A 20,734-nucleotide genomic window follows, 5' to 3' on the forward strand; every position below is an offset into this window, starting at 1 on the left:
AACGTTTATATAAAAAACTTTTTTGTAAATTCTAGAACGTTTATCGCCCATTTTGTTCTGTTAGCTTCGTGCAACCGGACATTAGTTAAAAATTTTAAGATGATTGAACTTTCTATCCTAAATTCTAAGGGTCGCCCCGACCTAAACACATAATGTGAACTATTTAGTATTACTTTAGTATTAGTGTTTTTTTCTCCATAATAAGGTAAAAAATTTTGGTACTTTTCTCTATTTTATATAACATTCTAGTTTTAATTACAGATTTTTTAAGCACAACAGTAATGTTTGGCCTTACGGCATATTAATTTTTTAAAAAAACTTGGGTCTTGCTGTCTCCCCTTTGAAGAAAGACAGCCGGCGTTTCACCTTGTCATATGGGGTATGTTTGATTCTCCCATTTAGGGGTAATACATTGTAGACTTTCTAACTTTTAGCTCCTGAAGATGGGTACTTATGTGCCCGAAACATATGTCGAGCGACCCCTCTAACATTTTTGGGGGGCTTGAATAAATTTTTTTTTGTAGAGAAGGCTGTGTGTTCTTTCCCATCACTTTTAATTAGTTCTATTTGACGTCGCGTGCCGGTGTGACCGACTTGCCTTATTGCACTCGTCTAGTCGCATCGCCGCAAAGGTGTCGATAAGAAAACTGCTGATTGATGAATTTTAATGTTTTTTTTTTTCTAAATGCACATGATAATTTACCTACCTACATGGAATAACAAGTTAAAATGTTGCATTGACTAAGAATAATTAAATTTGTTTTTACTATGAAAAAATGACAACTGATTTAAAAAGTGACTCAAGTTTTTTTTTTGATACAAATGGAAAATCATACATTTGTAATAAGGTATTTCTGAAGTGATATTTAACACTTTCAACACACATACTACTCGAATGAGACGATAAGACCCACACATCATGATAATGTGACTTTATTTTTAATTTATTTCAGCTGAATTTTATTATGTTAAATAATTAAGGTGAAAATCCTCTAAAAGTTGTATTCATTTCATTCATGTTTTGGTTTAATATTTGAAGCTCTTTTCTAATTTCCTTCAGTTCATTGACTGATTCCTCACAAAAGGCATTTTCTCTTTCTTCTGCTGTTATGTTTTTTTTCCTTTTCTTTGGTGTGGCTTTTATACAGTGCGACCCATTTAGAATGGAAACACCTATAAAATTTTAGGTTATTAACCGATTTCAATGATTTTTTTTTTGAAATAATGCATTTTGAAAATATTTAGAATTGTATACCTATACTTACTGTTCTGTGTTTTTTGTATATAGCTATTAGCTAAATAAACCAATTTATTATATTATTATTATATTATTATTAAATAATTAGGAATGAAATGTCTATTACGGGAGAAAATTTTAAATATTTATTTCAGTTTTCAGGTCATATTACGATACTTTTTCTGATAGAAAATGGAGAATTTTTATTAGCGATTTTTTTATTGAAAAAAATACTACGCCACTGGATCTATAGTGCTTTCAAATAGCTGTGACCAAATTTTTATTTTTTTTTTGATTTTTTTTTTAATTTTGTTTTTTTTTAATTTTTTATTTTTTTTGAAATTAATCAATTAATAATTAATAATAAACAAGTAAATAGTAACACCATTTCTATGGCAACAGTTGATGCAGGGTGTTATTTTGTGACCGTTATCTTAGAGGATTTTTGAATTTTAATTTGTCATAACTTTGTTATTAATGAATGGATTTTCATGAAATTTTGGTCACAGCTATTTGAAAGCACTATAGATCCAGTGGCGTAGTAATTTTTTCAATAAAAAAATTGCTAATAAAAATTCTCCATTTTCTATCAAGAAAATGTATCGTAATATGACCTGAAAACTGAAATAAATATTTAAAATTTTCTCCCGTAATAGACATTTCATTCCTAAATATTTCAAAAAAAAATCATTGAAATCGGTTAATAACCTAAAATTTTATAGGGGTGTTTCCATTCTAAATGGGTCACACTGTATAAGTATGGTCACCAAGAGTAACATCTATTGGATTTTCATCATAATTAACATAAGTTGTAGTATCCAAGGGTAGAGTAAATAATTCTGAATGGTCAGGCTCAATTTGTAATTCTGTTGCTGGGACCTAAGACAAGTTAGTGTGTGTTTTAACAGATTATCCACATAAACAATAAACACCCCATATATTCCTTGACCTATATGACCTTAGAAAAGAACCAGATAGTAATACCTATAAACTTTGTAAAATAAAAAATATTAAGTCAAGTTTAAAGATAAGTCTTAATTAATAAAAGAAAAGGGAACTCATTTATTATTTCTACTTACTACTATTTATTTTGTACATGCCTTGCACGTTTCTACCTCAATTACTTGAACTGAAGATTCGAACACTGATGTTGAGGGTGATGAATGACAGGGAACTTGCATAGAACCAGAATTCGGAAGCTGAAAAATCAAAATAACTAAACAATCTTATTGTTTCGACACTATGACCTGTTTTACACCACATTCTGGAACACCAACACCCTCAAAAAAACTTTTGCCCAAAAGGGCTAAAATCCGCTCTTCATATTCAGTTAACTTTTTGGCTGTGCAAGGTCCTCCTCCAGTTTTGAATAAATTTGACTTATTTGTACTAGCCTTCTTTTTAATTGCATATTTTATGTCAGACCATGTCTAAAAATACAAAAAGGTCAGGAATGCTGATGCAATACTCACAATAATAACAGTGGTATAGCTATACTTACTTTTAACTACCAAAAACTTACCTTTTGCCATTTTTCAGTAGTCTTTTCTCCATGGCCCAACGAATTCAGTCTTGCAGCCAATTCTTCCCACATTTTTTTTTGGCCAATTTTTCCAGACGGGCCTGAAAATTGCCCTCTTGCGAACTGTGGGTGCTTTTCCATGAAAGTCACCAACACTTCCCAATGATCATTGGTCAACTTACAGGACATTTTAGAGTTTCTTTTCTATAAATAAATCAATAGCGATTTTATAATGAATATCTATAATAGTTATTATGTGAAGCAGTGAATCCTGTGAATCAAACCTCAAAGCAAAACAGTAAACAAACAACAAACTCTAAAGTCTAAACTATGTTAGGTTAAGTTTATTAGAAAAAGAAAACAACTACAAAAAAGTCTTCTCTTTCGCAAAATGGTCCAATTCGAAACCATTCGGTGTGTATTCGATGACTGCTTAGCTATCGAGTTTTTGGCTTCGTATCGAGTTGATATCGTATCGACAAATAAAAGTTCCCAATCGCGTTTCACTTCGAAACGTGACCGATACGAATCGAATAGAGCGTTCGCAATCCCACTGCTGTTTATCCGTTGTGCGACAACCGCTTATACAGTGCAGGCTAAAAGTTTAAATTTTCTCATTTTTGTTCGTGTTTTGGCTCAAGTTGAAAAAAATACATAAAACTAATCCGTGATAGGTACTACAACTTTCATTAATACGATTTTTCAATCAAATCAACCGTACAGGCGCAAAAAAATCAAAACCGTTTTCCCATGTTAATCTCTTATGTCCAGGGTGCTCTTGGACACGTGGTATATACTTAATCTCACTTCTAGAAGGCCCACCTTTGACCTTGGTGCAATGTACACCTATAACCGCAAATAAATATGGAACGCTTTTTGAGTCGCTTATAAACCGCTATGACAATAAAAGAATTATTGCTCTATCTCACTTAAAAGCTATAGAAAACACACCATATATTAGTAGTAGATCTAGAAGTCCTAGGGTGCTTCGACAATTATGTGACACATTTTCTGAAAACCTTTCTGCTCTAAAGAATCTGCAGTTTTCCGTTGTGGAATAGAGTTTTATTTTTCATTACTTGTTTAGTAAACACCTTGATCAGGAAACCATGGAAAAATACCAAATGGAACAATGCACTAATATCTTTAAAATTCCAACTTTTGATTCTTTAAAAAGTTTTGTATTACGTCGCAATGCTTTGGATTCTGTTGATTTCGGTCAAACGGATCTAGTGCAAAAGGTAAAAAGACCTACAATTTTTAGAGGCTTTTCTGGTTACAACTACAATATAAAATGTAAAATGTGCCCATTAAATCATCCTCTTTACAAATGCCCAGATTTTCTTAAAATAAACTCTTTAGAACGCTTAATTTATGCCAAAATCAACTCCATATGCACTTACTGCTTAAGTCCTCAACATGCAACGAGAAACTGCAATTCTAAGTCTACTTGTCGCACTTGTTCGCAGAAGCATCATTCTCTTCTTCATCTATTGAAAACAAACGCTGTCGATAATAATTATCAACAGCATGTTCCTATCTCTAGACAAATGTGTTTCACTTGTTACGTACGAAATAGAGTTTTCGTCTGTTAACTCGTTTGATTTGTGTTTTTAATGAACATGGGCCTAGTTACGCTAGTAGACCGATTCCGATCGCTTAAATCCTCCAATTGCACTTTGTGCACATTTTGTTGTAAATGTGGGTGCGTGCCCTGATAAGTTATCAGGTGCCGTAGTCACGTGATTGGTTTCGATTTTTGTCGGGGAAGCGTCGGTTTGTGGTCGTGTTTCTTTGTGTCAGGTGCCATGTGCCTATTTAATCACCCCACTTTGTGATATCGGTCTCTTTACCACTACAGCACTCGAACTGCCGACATCTGATCTTTTTTCTGAGCGGTGTGGCGCGTGTGAATTTTTAATCCGTGATCATCTGGCCGAATTACAGGTAAATTGGTTTTATTGTTAGTTCTTTTGAATTATTTTGTATCGGCCCAATTTTCCAACACAGCATTGTGTTCGGCCCAACCGGATATTCAGAGATTTTTCCAACCGGATATTCAGAGATTTTTCCGACCGGAATTTCAAGGGCTTTCCGACCAAAGATCCAAGGGTTTTCCCGACCAAATAACATTTCAATCGGGGATTGAATCAGCCTGACTGGGACTGCTTTGTCCAGAGTTTTCCGGACCAACCCACGTGTTGGAAAAGCCGACCACCGGCCACAGAGTCTCAAAAGGTCAGAATCGAACCACCACAATTCCTCACTTGATTCAGTTTGGTTTAATTTAATTTTTATTTTTTAGTTAATATTAGTTTGCTCTAAACAACTTCAACACTTGTCATCACCTCTGGTCACCTTTTTGGTTGCCGGAACAAGTGTTGAAGTTGTTTGTTCGTTTTCCCTGGTGTTCTGCTGTTTTCTGCCTTAGGTACCTGTCACCAGTCTCTGGACCCCATTTCCTACCTGGAAATCAGCGGTGGCCACTACTGACGACTGGGAAGAGGATACTGGAGGTTCCAGGACCCAAACATCGTCTTTGACAGCTGGTAAGGGCAATTAGAGACGGTGTGGCACTGGGAAAACTTTTCTTGTTTCTTTTCCATTTGTTTTAAATTTAACTTCAATTTTGTTTTCTTTTATTTTAATTTAAATTCTTTTGCTAATTTGTTTCTCGGCAACTTTTGTAAATTTTGTAAATTTTTGTAAAGTTGTAAATATTGTAGTTTTGTTTTTTAACTTGTAATATACACGTGTACATATACAACAAGTGGTTCGTTTGATTTCCTGCAGTATATCCAAGTGTGTTCATCTATAGCTAGTTATGAACTCATGCAATTAATCCACGACCTTGAGCTATTTAATTAAAAAATGTTGAAATCTCATTAACGTGAGGTTTCATCATAACACACTCAACTAACAGTCAGCGAACACATTCACAAACTTCCGCACTACTATCAACCGCTGTAGTTGACATTTATGATTCATTAGGTCATACACACAAAGTCCGTATATTATTCGACTGTGGGAGTCAGACAAATTACATTTCAGAAAACCTATGCAAAAGGTTGAGACTGTCCCGTACCGACTGGTCATTCTACATTCAGGGTTTAGGTCACAAAACCACGTCTAAAGGGTTAGTTTCTTGTACAATTAAACCTTCCGGTCAAACAAACCCCCGCATTAACTTTGAAGCTATCATACTACCAAAACTATGTCCTTCTAAACCTACACACGTTCTTGGGTCAAATAGCCGGCCCCATACTGCTAATTTAAAGTTAGCGAACCCTGAATTCTTTAAACCGCGCACCATTGATATTTTATTAGGCATTGAGGAATTCCCGTATCTCTTGAATGGACTTCCTATACCGGGCAAAGAAAACGAGCCCGTCTATTACCCACTGTTTTCGGCTATATTCTTATGGGAAAGATTCCTAATTTTAAAAATTCAACTTGTACTACTTCTTTATTTCACTTTCTCGTAGTACAATTGATAACGATTTAAATGATCTGGAAAAGACCCTGAAACGGTTTTGGGAGATTGAAAGCATTCCTCAAAAGACCTTGTTATCTCCTGAGGACGAGCTTTGCGATCAAATTTTTGAAGACACGCATGTTCGAGTGGCAGATATATAGTAAAACTACCTTTTAAAGTACCTAATGAGCCTACATTTGATCCAAATAGCTGTTATTCTATTGCGTATAAAAGACTTGTTTACTTGGGAAGACGTTTATCACTCAATAAAGAAATTCGCACTCAGTATAACAATATTATTCAATAATACATAGACTGATATAGTCGAGCTGCTCGACGAGAAATCTACTGGCAATCCAACTAGTTTTTTTTATATCCCGCATACCTGCATATTAAAGCCTGGGAAAACTAGAATCGTTTTTAACGCAAGCGCGAAAATGTCGGACGGAATTTCTTTGAATGGCACATTACTGACAGGTGCTGCTAAACTCCAAAAAGACCTTGTCGCAATTTTACTAAAATTTAGAATTTATGAGACAGTATTTAGCTGCGACATAAAAAATATGTTCGATCAAATAATGGTATCGAAAGATCATCAAAATTATCAATGTTTTCTTTGGAGATTCGCACCTGAGAAACCCGTTCGAGTGTATAAGTTCAAACGTGTTTTATTTGGCCTTAAAAGTTCTCCATACTTGACCAACAAGTGTATTCGGCAGTTTCCGAGATGAAGGTTTCCGCTTTCGGAAAGCTGCGAGCATTCTAAGCGAAGATATCTATGTTGACGATGTAATTACCGGGTTTTCGCAAACCATGAGTGAAGGACTCGTAATCCGCAATAAGCTAATTTCACTTCCGGGTTCCGCCGGGTTTGAACTCAGAAAATGGACAAGCAACAACCCCGAGCTTTTGGTTGATATGCCTGAATTGCATCTTCAATCCAACGACATGAATTTTGACGTTGACAAATTTATAAAAATTCTAGAACAAGGAAGGAAATAATCAGTTTGGAACAGCTCTCATTGGTGGAACTAGAAAGGTTTCTTAAACTTATGGGCTCCTAGTAAAATTAAGGAAATAATCAGTTTGGAATGGCTCTCATTGGTAGAACAAGAAAGGTTCTTTGAATTTTATTGACTCCTAGTAAAATGAAGGCAATAATAAATATTTTAAGGCTTTCAATGGTGGAACCACAAAGGTTTCTTGATTCTTATTGGCTCTTAGTACAATGAAAGGAATAATTAGTGTGGAACGGCTCTCATTGGTCGAATTAGAAAGGTTCCTTAAGTTTATGGGTTCCTAGTAAAATGAAGGAAATAATCAGTTTGGAATGGCTCTCATTGGTCTAAAAAAAGTCTAATTGACTCCTAGTTAAATTAAGGAAGTAATTAATATTTTACAGTTTTCAATAGTGGAACTACAAAGGTTCCTTGAATCTTATTGGCATCTATAACAATGAAAAAAATAATCAGTTTGGAACGGCTCTCATTGGTCTAGCAAGGAAGGTTTCCTAAATTTTATTTACTTCTAGTGAAATAAAGAAAATAATGAATATTTTACGGTTTTCAATAGTGGAATTACAAATGTTTCTTAAATCTGATTGGCATCTAGAACAATGAAGGAAATAATCAGTTTGGATCGGCTCTCAATGGTCGAACTAAAAAAGTTCTTTAAATTTATGGGCTCCCAGTAAAATGAAGGATTTTATCAGTTTGGAATGGCTTTCATTGGTCTAGCAAGAAAGGTTACATGAATTTTATTGACTCCTAGTGAAATGGAGGAAATAATGAATATTTTACGGCTTTCAAGGGCGGTACAAAGGTTCCTTGAACCTTATTGGCTCCTAGTGAAATGAAGGAAATAATCAGTTTGGAATGGCTCTCATTGGTCTAAAAAAAGGTCTTATTGAATTCCAAATAAAATTAAGGAAATAATTAATATTTTACGATTTTCAATGATGGAACTACAAAGGTTCCTTGAATCTTATCGGCTCCTAGTGAAATGAAGGAAATAATCAATATTTTACGGCTTTAAATGGTCGAAGTACAAATGTTTCTTGAATCTTATTGGCTCCTAGAACAATGAAACAAATAATCAGTTTGGAACGACCCTCATTGGTCGAATTAGAAAGGTTCCTTAAGTTTATGGGCTCCTAGTAAAATGAAGGAAATTATCAGTTTGGAATGGCTCTCATTGGTCTAAAAAAGGCTTTATTGACTCCTAGTAAAATTAAGGAAATAGTGAATATTCTACGGTTTTCAATGGTGGAACGACACAGGTTTCTTGAATCTTATCGGCTCCTAGTGAAATGAAGGAAATAATCAATATTTTACGGCTTTAAATGGTCGAAGTACAAATGTTTCTTGAATCTTATTGGCTCCTAGAACAATGAAACAAATAATCAGTTTGGAACGACCCTCATTGGTCGAACAGGAATGGTTTTTTGAATTTTATTGACTCCTAGTCAAATGAAGGAAGTAATGAATATTTTACGGCTTTCACTAGTGGAACTTCAAAGGTTTCTTGAATCTCTTTGTCATCTAGAACAAGGAAGGAAATAATCAGTTTAGAACAGCTCTCATTGGTAGAACTAGAAAGGTTCAATAAGTTTATGGTTTTTTTATATTTTTAGTTTTGAATATTTTTTTCTTGAACATAAAAATCCAAAAAAATAAGTCCAAAATTAGTTAGAAAATTTTTATTGGCTCTAGCGATTTCTTAGGACCTCCTGAGTCATATAAACTAAATAACTAAAATAACTAAAGTTGCATTATACAAATATGCCCGGACCAGGTCGGAAAATTACTGAAAATGAAATCCAATTTTTTAAATTTTCCCACCTGGGCGTATTTTTCGTATAGATCCAATAAGATTCAAAGAACCTTTGTAGTTCCACCATTGAAAGCCGTAAAATATTCATTATTTTCTTCATTCTACTAGGAGTCAACAAAATTCAGGTAACCTTTCTTGCTAGACCAATGAGAGCCATTCCAAACTGATTAAATCCTTCATTTTACTGAGAACCCATAAATTTACAGAACGTTTTTAGTTCGACCATTGAGAGCTGTTCCAAACTGATTATTTCCTTCATTGTTCTAGATGCCAATAAGATTTAAGAAACATTTGTAGTTCCACCATTGAAAGCCGTAAAATTTTCATTATTTTTTTCATTTCACTAGGAGTCAATAAAATTAATGAAAGCTTTATTGCTAAACCAATGAGAGCCATTCCAAATTGATTATTTCCTTTATTTTACTGGAAGCTCATAAACTTTAAAAAACCTTTTAAGTTCGACCAATGAGAGCCGTTCCAAACTGATTATATCCTTCATTGTTCTAGAAGCCAATAAGATTCAAGAAACCTTAGTTCCATCATTGGACGCCGTAAAATATTCATTACTTCCTTCATTTTACTATGAGTCAAATTCAAGAAACCTTTCTTGTTCGACCAATGAGAGCCATTCCAAACTGATTATTTCCTTCATTTTACTGGGAGCCCATAAAATTAAAAAACCTTTTTAGTTCGACCAATGAGAGCCGTTCCAAACTGATTATTTCCTTCATTGGTCTGATCGGATAAGAAATTTCCTCCCGTATAAGAAGCTGTGGTAATGTTCTACAGCTTTCACAACTGCCAAGAGTTCTTTACGAGTGACGCAGTTGTTCCTCTCAGATTTTCCCAACGACTTGCTGTAATAGCCAATGACCACTTCTTGGCCATTTTGGATCTGAGAAAGAAAGGCTCCTAAACCATACTGCGAAGCATCTGTGTTCAAGACAAACGTCCCTTCTTGCGATGGATAAGCCAGAATAGGGGCTGTGATAAGACGCTTCTTCAATTCCGTGAAAGCTTGCTGACAATCTGTTGTCCAGGAAAATTGGTTGTTTTTCTCTGTCAGTCGATGAAGAGGTTTCGCGATCTGTCCAAAACCCTTTTGTTGTAAACATTGTAAATATTTGAACCCTTAGGGAGAGTAGCGCCCTATAATTTTACCCCCACCAAGAGATGCCTAAAGTTGGACTTTAATAACTGGCAACGCTGCATCTCTCTGCCTCGTACGAAGCCGTCGCCGTGCCGACACGTTACCGTTTTTTAATTCCCGAATATAATCGTTTAATTAGCAAAAAAGTTCGTTCCATTAAAATAATCGAATCATACAGTCCACTACAAACGAGAAGTATAAATCCAACATACATTTTGGTACATACGAGCGGATTGCAAAGTGATAAGTGATAAGTAACCTCAAAAAGCATCGGCTTGATGTAAATTCCGCGTGCCGCGTTCCGTGAACGGGTGCAAGATCAACAACAGCGAGCCATACACAGCGTTGCCACGTAGAGCAGCGAGAAAGAAGCAAGACGTCAAAATATAAAGTAGGTCCTTTCCGTTAGTGTTCCTACCTGAATACATCCATCTGCATGCTAAAATTTGTGTGAGAAGCTTAAAGCAAATAATCAGATTTAGTTTTTTAAAAACGTCTAAACGGTCAACTTACATCAATTTTTTACAATGCCCGATGACACAGATAATGGTGTCGATTCAAGAACAGACGAGCTTAAAAGGTTGGTATTTCGAAGAGGCCAATTAAAGGCAACTCTAACTCGTTTTACTAATTTTTTGAACAGTCCAAATCCCGGATATACTAGCTTAAAATTGCGTGTAAAAGATCTCGATACAACTTGGGCAGAGTTTCAAGACATTCAATCAAAAATCGAAGAATTAGATTCAAAACCGGATGTTGAAAGACAGTCGTTTGAAGACAATTATTACAGTAGCGTTGCGATAGCGCTTGAATTAATTGAACAACAAGAACATAACGTAGTTTCGAGTGCTGAAGCAAATTTAAATGTAATAATAACGCAAAGTTACAATCTATTTCCCTGCCACAGTTTAGTGGATCGTACGAAGGGTGGATTCAATTCTACTAAGTATTTCAAGCGTTAGTTGATAAAAACAGCGACTTAACAAAAATTCAGAAATTTTATTACTTGCAGTCGTGCCTTCGCGGTGAGGCAACACAAGTATTACAATCTCTAGAAATCTGCGAAGCTAATTACGATGAGGCATTAAAGTTACTACGTGAAAGATATGAAAATAAGCGCATGTTAATTCACAATCATGTTCGAAATTTATTTGAAATGTCCTCAGTATCTAGAGAATCTCATCAAAATTTACGAAAACTCATAGACAGCGTAGTTCGAAACCTTCGAGCATTAACGAGTCTTGGTCAACCAGTAGACCAATGGGATACGTTGATAATATATTTAATTTCACAAAAGTTAGACAATCACACCCGTAAAGAGTGGGAAGTGTTGAACAATAAAGATTCGCCAATGCTCGATGAGTTATTAAATTTCTTGAAAAATAAATGTCAAGAACTTGAAACTATTGACAATAAACAACACAACGCGTACGAAAAAGCTCCTCAAAACCGCAGTACAGTAGCTCATGTAAACACAAGAGATTCCACACAACAGTTTTATCAGAATTCGGCAAATCAAGGGCAATTTAATAATTTTTATTGTTACGTTTGTAAAGAAAAGAATCATTATACATACAAGTGCCCTAAATTACTTGCGTTATCCTGTAAAGATCGTTATCTTGAGCTGAAGCGTTTAGGAATATGCACTAATTGCTTAAGAAGTGGTCACAATAATGAAAATTGTACAGGTAAAACATGTAGGATTTGCAAGCGTAAACATAACTCCATTTTACATGATTCTAATTTCCAATTTAATCGAAACACTCCTTATAATAACAATAATACCTTTACCGCCATTAGTCCCACAAACGTCAGTTCTGAAAATACCGTTAATCTTGAAAATAGCGAACAAGGTTCCAGAATCTTGCAAATGTCCGATCAAAATTACAACAGTACGCGTCAATCGATACAAGAACTCGATAGTTCACTTCAGAGGCAATGTACCTAGCATAAATACAGGTGCTAACGAAACGGTCAGCAATGCAACAGCGTCATCAGCTGCTCGTTGTCACAACACTAATTCCTCGGGTGAAACTCAAATTTTGCTTGCAACAGCAATCGTTAACATTATAGACACAAATGGCAAGCTTTAAAGTGTCGCGCGTTATTGGATTCTGCGAGTCAATCCAACTTTTGCTCTGAAGCTTTGTATCAAAAGTTGAACTTACCAGGATGTATAGTAAACGTTCCTGTTCTTGGAGTAGGAGGCGCGTCCTGTAATGTGTCAGTCAAAGTCAAAACAACGGTTAAAGCGTTAAATGATTCATTCCAGGCAAAGGCTGAATTTTTAATTATAAATAAAATTACCACTAAATTGCCGCAAATTTCTTTCGATCCTACTTTTCTTAACTTGCCCGAAAACATTCAATTAGCGGATTCCGATTTTTGTAACTCAAACGAAATTGATATCTTAATCGGAACCGAATTATTTTTCCGTTGTTTAAATGACCAAAAAATTATGTTAGGTGAAGACGGTCCTATCTTGCAAAATACCAAGTTCGGATGGGTTTTAGTTGGTCCTTTAAACTTATACCGTGTACCGAAAGAAAAATATCAGTCATTGTTTTTTGAATCTCAATAAATCTTACGAAAACCTACATAACACCATACAAAAATTCTGGCAAATTGAAAATGTAGGAAGCAAACAAGATAAGCTAACTAATGAAGAACTCGAATGTGAGTTAGATTTTCGAAATAATCATAAAATCGAAACAGACGGACGTTATACAGTTAAACTTCCTTTAAAGCAAAATTATGTAGAGTTAGGAGAATCTTATTCGATCGCATTAAAATGTTTACTTTCTTTGGAGCGACGTTTGGAAAAGAATATCGAGTTAAAAACCCAGTACACTGACTTTCTAAAGGAATACGAGAAAATGGGTCATATGTCCCGCATTACTCCTGATTTAGATTTACCAGGTGAAATTTGCGTATATCTCAGCCATCATGCCGTCATAAGGGAAAGTAGTAGCACTACAAAATTACGCGTCGTTTTGAACGCAAATTTGAAAACTAATTATGGCTATAGTCTAAATGACGTGCTCAAGATAGGGCCCAAAGTATAAAAGGACGTATTCGATATGGTTTTGCGTTTGCGCACTTACCCAATTTTGATTGACGCGGACATTGAAAAAATGTACCGTATGATATACAGGGTAATTCAAATTCGACCCTCACCATTGGGATCTCAGAAACCATAAGAGATACGAGAAAGTTTAAATTGGGGCAAAGTTGCGCAATATAAAGCTCAACCAAATGCTGTTTTAAAAATTTTGATTTTCCGAGTACTTTCGAAGATATCCGAAAAAAACTTAAAATTTGATTTTTTGTTTTTATTTATTTCTAACCTTATTTGAAGAGATATCCCAAAACTAAAAGCATCTTTTCATTGCCACTTTTTCCTAGCTATTCGATGATGGATTCAAATTTGCCACACGACGTTTCGTTTTCTGTCAGTCATCATCAACTTTCTTTTTTCTTATGGGCGCCATATTGGATTTTTAGCCCACCAAATAGTACGTTTTATTCTGATTTTAGTGATGTATAATAACTTATGATTTGCTTCATAAATAACAAAATAATTCAATAAAAACTATTTTTACTTTAGTTATTGGCTTTGAGTTAATGGGCCGTTTTATAAAATGTCATTATTTGACAGTACTTGTCAAACACGATAATTCGGATGATCATAGTTAAAAATGTATCTAGAAAAGAAACCCCCGCAGAAAATGTTATTATTATACAAGCATTGCTGAACTATTTAGGTTAATCAGAAAAAGAGATTTGTTAGCATTATCTCTAACTTAAAAGGCTTATTTATGTTTCCAAGAGAAAGATCATCATTTTAGGAACTTCATTTTTTGCCAAATTTCAATTTTTTATAATGTTAAGTGCAAGTTTATAGTTATTTATTTTGGAAGTGACAAACCATTTTTTATTCATTCATATTTATTCGAGTGAATAAACCGGTTTAAGTCACGTGTCTTATAGAGTATTTTATTAAATTTCGACTTCTTATATTAAAAAAAAAAACTAAAATTACAGTTCTATTAAATTTGCACCGCGCCCCGTAGATGTAACATTGATGTTTGTTTGTTTACATCTGTAAATAGGCGAATGTCATTCAGAGTGATTTAATAGTTATTTATACAGCAAGGGACAAACCGTTTTTTATTCACGATAAGAACAACTAGGTCCACAAGCTTAGCGAGTGGCCTAAGCTCTTCGAGTGAATAAACCGGTTTAAGTCACGTGTACACCTTTGTGACTAAGTATGTTCAGGCCAATTGCGTGTGACAAGTACTACCAAGTAATCTTCATAAAACGTCTCATTAACTCAAAGCTAACTAAGGTAAAAATCTCTAAAAGCTCTAATGATCGTCCGAATTATCGTGTTTGACAAGTACTGTCAAATAATGACATTTTATGAAACGGCCCATTAACTCAAAGCCAATAACTAAAGTAAAAATAGTTTTTATTGAATTATTTTGTTATTTATGAAGCAAATCATAAGTTATTATACATCACTAAAATCAGAATAAAACGTACTATTTGGTGGGCTAAAAATCCAATATGGCGCCCATAAGAAAAAAGAAAGTTGATGATGGCTGCCAAAAAACGAAACGTCGTGTGGCAAATTTGAATCCATCATCGAATAGCTGAGAAAAAGTGGCAATGAAAAGATGCTTTTAGTTTTGGAATATCTCTTCAAATAAGATTAGAAATAAATAAAAACAAAAAATCAAATTTTCAGTTTTTTTCGGATATCTTCGGAAGTACTCGGAAAATCGAAATTTTTAAAACTGCATTTGGTTGAGATTTACATTGCGCAACTTTGCCCCAATTTAAACTTTCTCGTATCTCCTATAGTTTCCGAGATCCCAATGGTGAGGGTCGAATTTGAATTACCCTGTAGATTGACAAATCCCATCGAAAATTGCAACGCATTCTTTGGAGAGATGACGTCACTGGAAACATCGTTTATTACGAATTAAATACCGTGACGTACGGCACAGCTAGCGCATCGTTCTTAGCTACGCGTGTTTTACATGACATTGGACTTAAATATAAAGATTGACAGCCCGAAGTTAGTAAAATAATTTTAAACAATTTCTACATGGACGACTTAATTTTTGGGCACCACGACCTTGACAAAGCAATTGAATTAGAAGCAAATATCAACAAAACATTGTCTAAACATGGATTACAATTAAGAAAATGGGTGTCAAATAATCCCCGCGTGATCAAAAACTCTGGCGATTCACAGAATACAGAATTTTATATACTAGGAGACGATGAAACAAAAACGTTAGGTACCGCTTGGAATACAAAATCTGATACTATTTATTATAATTTTCAATTAAAAATTGATCATTCTATAATAACTAAAAGAACCATTCTAGCAACCCTTGGACAGCTTTACGACATATTGGGTTTAATTAATCCTGTAATAGTGACAGCTAAATTAATCTTACAAGAGGTTTGGAAAAGTCAACTAGATTGGGACTCTCCAGTGCCTGCGAATATAGCTGATCAATGGTCAATTTTTGTCTACCAATTGCCTAAACTCAATTCTATACACATTCCACGTTGCGTGATAGATACCGAAATAAGTTATAGATCAGTTTTACTTTGTGGTTTTTCGGACGCGTCACAGCTCGCTTACGGAGCTTGCATTTATCTCGTATCTTGCGATAATTCAAACAAACCCTCTTCACATCTGATTTGATCTAAATCTAGATTAGCGCCATTAAGTTCGATGAGCTTGCCACGCTTAGAACTGTGCGGAGCACTGTTATTAGCTCAATTAGTCGACAAGCTGTTAAAGTCTCTAGAAATTCATATACATCAAGTAAATCTTTTCACCGATTCTATGATCGTTCTGGATTGGTTAAATTCTGAACCGAGTCGATGGAAAGTGTTTGTCTCAAATTGAGTTGCCGAAATCCAACGACTTACCGCAAATATGACTTGTTATCATATAGAGTCTGATATCAACCCCGCTGACATAGTCTCCAGAGGTTCCGATCCTGTAGCCATTCAAACTCAACCTCTTTGCTGGCATGGTCCTCCTTTTTTATTGACAGATTGTGAGCAGTGGCCTAAATGTCCAAACGTCAAAATAGCATTGCACGAAGCGCGAAAACAAAATATGAACTTATCTTTTTCTACCGTAAAACAAATCATCGGTAATCCTAATGAGATATTTTTTAGATGGTCTTCTTATAACACATTAATTCGAGTTATTGCACATGTTTATAGATGGTCTCATAATGCTCGAAATAAGGAAAAACTTTCAGGGCCGTTATCTACCCGTGAGTTAGACAGCACTATTTACAAAATATGTAAGCTAGTGCAGACTGAAAGGTTTTCGGAAGAAATTCGTTGCTTACAGAATTCTCAAGTTTTGCCTAAAAACAGCCGAATTCTTTCTCTTAATCCGTTCATTGATGAACAAGGATTACTACAAGCAGGCGGACGATTAATAAATTCTAATTTGAATTTTGAAAGGAAACATGCTATTATTTTACCATCTAAACATGCATTTGTTCAGTTGTTAATCAATCACTATCATCGGAAATTTCTACATGCAGGTCCGTCATTCATTCTAAATCAAATTCGGGACAAATTTTGGATTATTACCGGAAGAAACGAAGTTTGAAAGGTGTTAAGGAAATGCGTTATTTGTTTCCGAATAAAACCGTCAAGCCCCAATCAACTAATGGGAGCATTACCAAAACCTCGAGTCGTACCATCTCGACCTTTTTCTCATTGCGGCATTGATTATGCTGGCCCTTATTGTCTGAAAGATGGTAAAACGCGGAATCGGGTAACTATTAAGGCATATATTTGCGTTTTTATTTGCTTCAGTACCCGCGCTGTTCATGTCGAACTTGTAACGGACTTCAGCTCTGAAGCATTTCTTAATGCCTTCAAACGATTTGTCTTGAGACGCGGTTTATGTCAGCATATTTTTAGTGACAATGCAACCAATTTTGTGGGTGCTAACCGTGAATTACTTAGACTTTGCTAGGTTGTGCGAGATTGCGTCTCTAATAAATACTCTAACTACTTTTCTGATCATCGAACTAATTGGAATTTTATACCGGCGCGATCACCTCATCATGGAGGTATTCGGGAGTCTGCGGTGCGTTCGTTTAAATATCACTTGAAACGTGTCATTGGGGATAATCATTTAAATTTTGAACAATTTTATACTCTTCTTACACAAGTTGAAGCCATCCTAAACTCTCGACCTATCCTACCCCTATCCAATGACCCTACAGATATTGATGCACTCACTCCTGTACACTTCTTAATCGTCGAGAGTCTAGTCGCTGTACCCCAATCCCACGACAGTGACATTCCAACCAACCGATTACGTCAGTACAAACAACTGCAAAAGTTAGCGCAACGATTTTGGAGTCTTAGGAGTAAAGACTACCTCAACACGTTACAGCAGAGAGCCAAGTGGAAGACGCGACAAGAGAACATCAAGATCGGAACTCTCGTACTACTCAAGGAAGAAAATGAACCTCCCTTGCATTGGCCTATGGGTCGCATAGTGGCTGTTCACCCCGGAGCTGATAAATTAGTGCGTGTAGTGTCAGTGCGCACGAAGAAAGGTGTTCTGTCACGCGCTATTACGAAAATATGTCCGTTGCCGATAACGGACAATGGCAGTGACTGTTAATGTTTTCTTAAGAATTTGTTCTCTTAAATTATTTTTCTTTTAACTATGGACATGTTGTTCGAACTGTTGAAATATCTTTGTATTTCAAGGCCGGCGGCATGTTGTAAACATTGTAAATATTTGAACCCTTAGGGAGAGTAGCGCCCTATAATTTTACCCACACCAAGAGATGCCTAAAGTTGGACTTTAATAACTGGCAACGCTGCATCTCTCTCTCTCGTACGAAGCCGTCGCCGTGCCGACACGTTACCGTTTTTTAATTCCCGAATATAATCGTTTAATTAGCAAAAAAGTTCATTTCATTAAAACAATCGAATCATACAGTCCACTACAAACGAGAAGTATAAATCCAACACCTTTACAACCCTTTACAAATCTTCGGTAATAGCTACACAATCCAAGAAAGCTTCTGATATCTCCTTTAGTCTTGGGTATGGGCCAATTCTTCACAGATTCGATTTTAGTTGGGTCGGCTTCCACTCCATTTGAAGAAACGACATGTCCGAGGAAATTAACTTTTTCTTGGAAAAATTAACATTTCTTTGGATTTAATTGTAAATGAGCATTCCTGAGCCTTGAGATAACTCTTTAAGAGGTTCTAGGGAGGTTCTAGAGGAATAAGGTTCTTCATGTGGTCTTTAATGTCTTTTCCAATAACCATTATGTCATCCAGGTAAACCAAGGACGTCCCCCACGTAAGTCCACGTAAAACAAGCTCCATTAGTCGTTCGAAAGTGGCAGGTGCGTTACACAAAACGAATGGCATAACGTTGAATTGATTGTGATTGTTTTCTCTTTGTCGTCCTTATGAACTTCCACCTGCCAATAGCCGCTCTTCAGGTCCAAGGTAGAAAACCATCTGGAACCAGCCAGTGTGTTTAATGTGTCATCGATACGCGGCAGTGGGTAGCTGTCTTTCTTCGTTATGTCATTAAGCTTCCTATAGTCAACACAGAATTCAGAAAGAAAATTCAGCAAGCATGCCGTTGTACGTTTTGTAAATAAGTTTTTCTTACCGTTATTTAGAGCTTAGGTCACCGCATTATTTTAGTTTTCCTCATTGTTGTGGTGCTCCACGTTATTTTAGTTTTCCGCATTGTTTTAGTTTTCCGCATTATTCTAGATATAGTTGAATAAAGGTTGTTTTAAGGGAAGCCGGGGTACAACAGTTTCTTGATCGCTTTTTTTTCAGAAAGAAGGAGGGGTGTGTAACGAAGTTTTTAGATTCGTTACTCATATTCAACCAAGCGGGTGAAACTGTGCCCCGTGGAATATTGTGAATACGCTTCCGTGTGCGGTTTGGCGAAATTGTGGAGGGGGTAAGCATCGAGCGACGAGCCGATCGAAACTGTGGCGCTCCTGCGTTGAGTGGGCGGCCCCACTACCGACGCGTCATTATAGTGGGGGCCCTGAGAATAGTATAAATGTGGCCCCGTAGCACTAAGCAGGCAGTCTCGCACCGCCTTCGCAAGACCCTCTCTGGTAAACCAATTCGTACCGTTCCGTCCGTCCGTAACCGTAAGTACCGTGGCTTGGTGGCGTAGTTCGCATGACGTCACCCCACCGCAACACGTTTTGGCGTATGGTCGAACGTGGTCCTGTCCCGAATCAAGTATGGCGTAGTGTCGTACGGACGTTCGTCCTTTTGGGTCCTGGCGTAGTGTCGGAAACCGTCTCTTGTTCTCTATTATGGTAGTTCTCACCAAAGCGAGACGGCCGCCGAACATTACCGCGTTAGTTTTAGGCACCGTAGGTTACCACGCGTTCGCTAGTATAAGACCGGAAGTTTATGGTTAAGGGGTACTTTTTAAGTTTCTTGCACCGTGCGGAGTTTTAAGTTTGTTTTAAGTTTCACCGTATGTTTACTTTCCCGAATAAAGAAAGTTGATTTGTTACCAGTTTGTTTTACTCATTCTTGCGGAGCTCACAAACCCAGAAACTTCGTTCTCCACTGTTTAAAAGCAGCCCGAAGGCAAACGTGTTCCTGCTGGCACGTAACAATTCAGTAGGTGGCGCCCGAGTCCAAAGCGGTTGGTTAAAAGGATTTTCAAAAACGCGTCACATATTGCGTGGCTTTTAAGTTACTGCATTATACCGTTGACCTGTCTTGCATCGCATCGGACCCGTACCGTAACTAAGTTGCACACTCCCACTCTCGTTCTTGTCTAATTAAGGGGAGGGGGGATTTAAGATACGCTTGTTTGAATAATTAATTGATTTGGTTAAGTTTGCTGGCGCTTTAGACTAAGCAAAGAAAATAAACGTTGGTTGATTGGTACTTTTGGCTTTTATTAGCGTTGTCACCAACTGAACCACTGTTACCACAGATTGACGGGAACCTTGTCTCCAGCTGTTTAAAAGCTACCAAGGCATACGAATTGTGTTTCCTGGTTCACATTTCGAAAACTCTAAATACTTTCTTGCAACCAGGTGGCGCCCGAGGCAATTCTTATTAACTTTTGTCCTGGAACACCCTTTAATTCGAACACCCGAATAAATAGCGTCACAAAAGTATACAGGGTGATTCACGGTGATGGTATATTAGAAGTATTTAGAAAACGACTTCATATTTTTTGAGTGTAGCCTAGGCTGAGTTCAAACTTTCTTTCCAAAAAAATATTTTGGACTTTGCGATGTTGCCAGATCAGTCGGAAAGAACACCAACTTTTGATTTTCAAATAGAACACCCTGTTTCTAATCTCATTTTTGAATTCCTCGTAAGAAGGCTAGTAATTAATATTAATACTTATACCTATCTTGCATCGTGTCTTAGATATTTCATAAAAATTGTGGATTTGTCAGCAAAACGGTAGTCTAAACATTAA

At 36.2% G+C, this 20,734-nt stretch overlaps 2 protein-coding genes and 1 long non-coding RNA gene across 3 annotated transcripts; 2 read left to right on the plus strand and 1 right to left on the minus strand.

Moving 5' to 3' along the window:
• Positions 1 to 2,294: 2,294 nt before the first annotated feature.
• LOC145736529 (myb-related transcription factor, partner of profilin-like) lies at positions 2,295 to 3,394 on the minus strand. Its single transcript, XM_081990985.1, has 2 exons — positions 2,760 to 3,394; positions 2,295 to 2,667 (listed from the first exon to the last, which is right to left on the minus strand). Exons 1-2 carry the CDS (start codon positions 2,946 to 2,948, stop codon positions 2,464 to 2,466), a joined length of 393 nt encoding a protein of 130 aa, XP_081847111.1. The 5' UTR covers positions 2,949 to 3,394; the 3' UTR covers positions 2,295 to 2,463.
• Positions 3,395 to 4,466: 1,072 nt separating this feature from the next.
• LOC145736530 (uncharacterized) lies at positions 4,467 to 5,528 on the plus strand. Its single transcript, XR_014179993.1, has 2 exons — positions 4,467 to 4,706; positions 4,770 to 5,528. It is a non-coding gene; the product is annotated as an uncharacterized LOC145736530 (long non-coding RNA).
• Positions 5,529 to 16,181: 10,653 nt separating this feature from the next.
• Positions 16,182 to 17,909, plus strand: LOC145736746 (uncharacterized). Its single transcript, XM_081991157.1, has 2 exons — positions 16,182 to 16,305; positions 17,449 to 17,909. Exons 1-2 carry the CDS (start codon positions 16,182 to 16,184, stop codon positions 17,907 to 17,909), a joined length of 585 nt encoding a protein of 194 aa, XP_081847283.1.
• The last annotated feature ends 2,825 nt before the right edge of the window (positions 17,910 to 20,734 follow it).

Source organism: Ips typographus, linkage group LG12 (genome assembly GCF_016097725.1).
Source record: "Ips typographus isolate SLU linkage group LG12, UJ_Ityp_2.0, whole genome shotgun sequence".
NCBI lineage: Eukaryota > Metazoa > Arthropoda > Insecta > Coleoptera > Curculionidae > Ips > Ips typographus.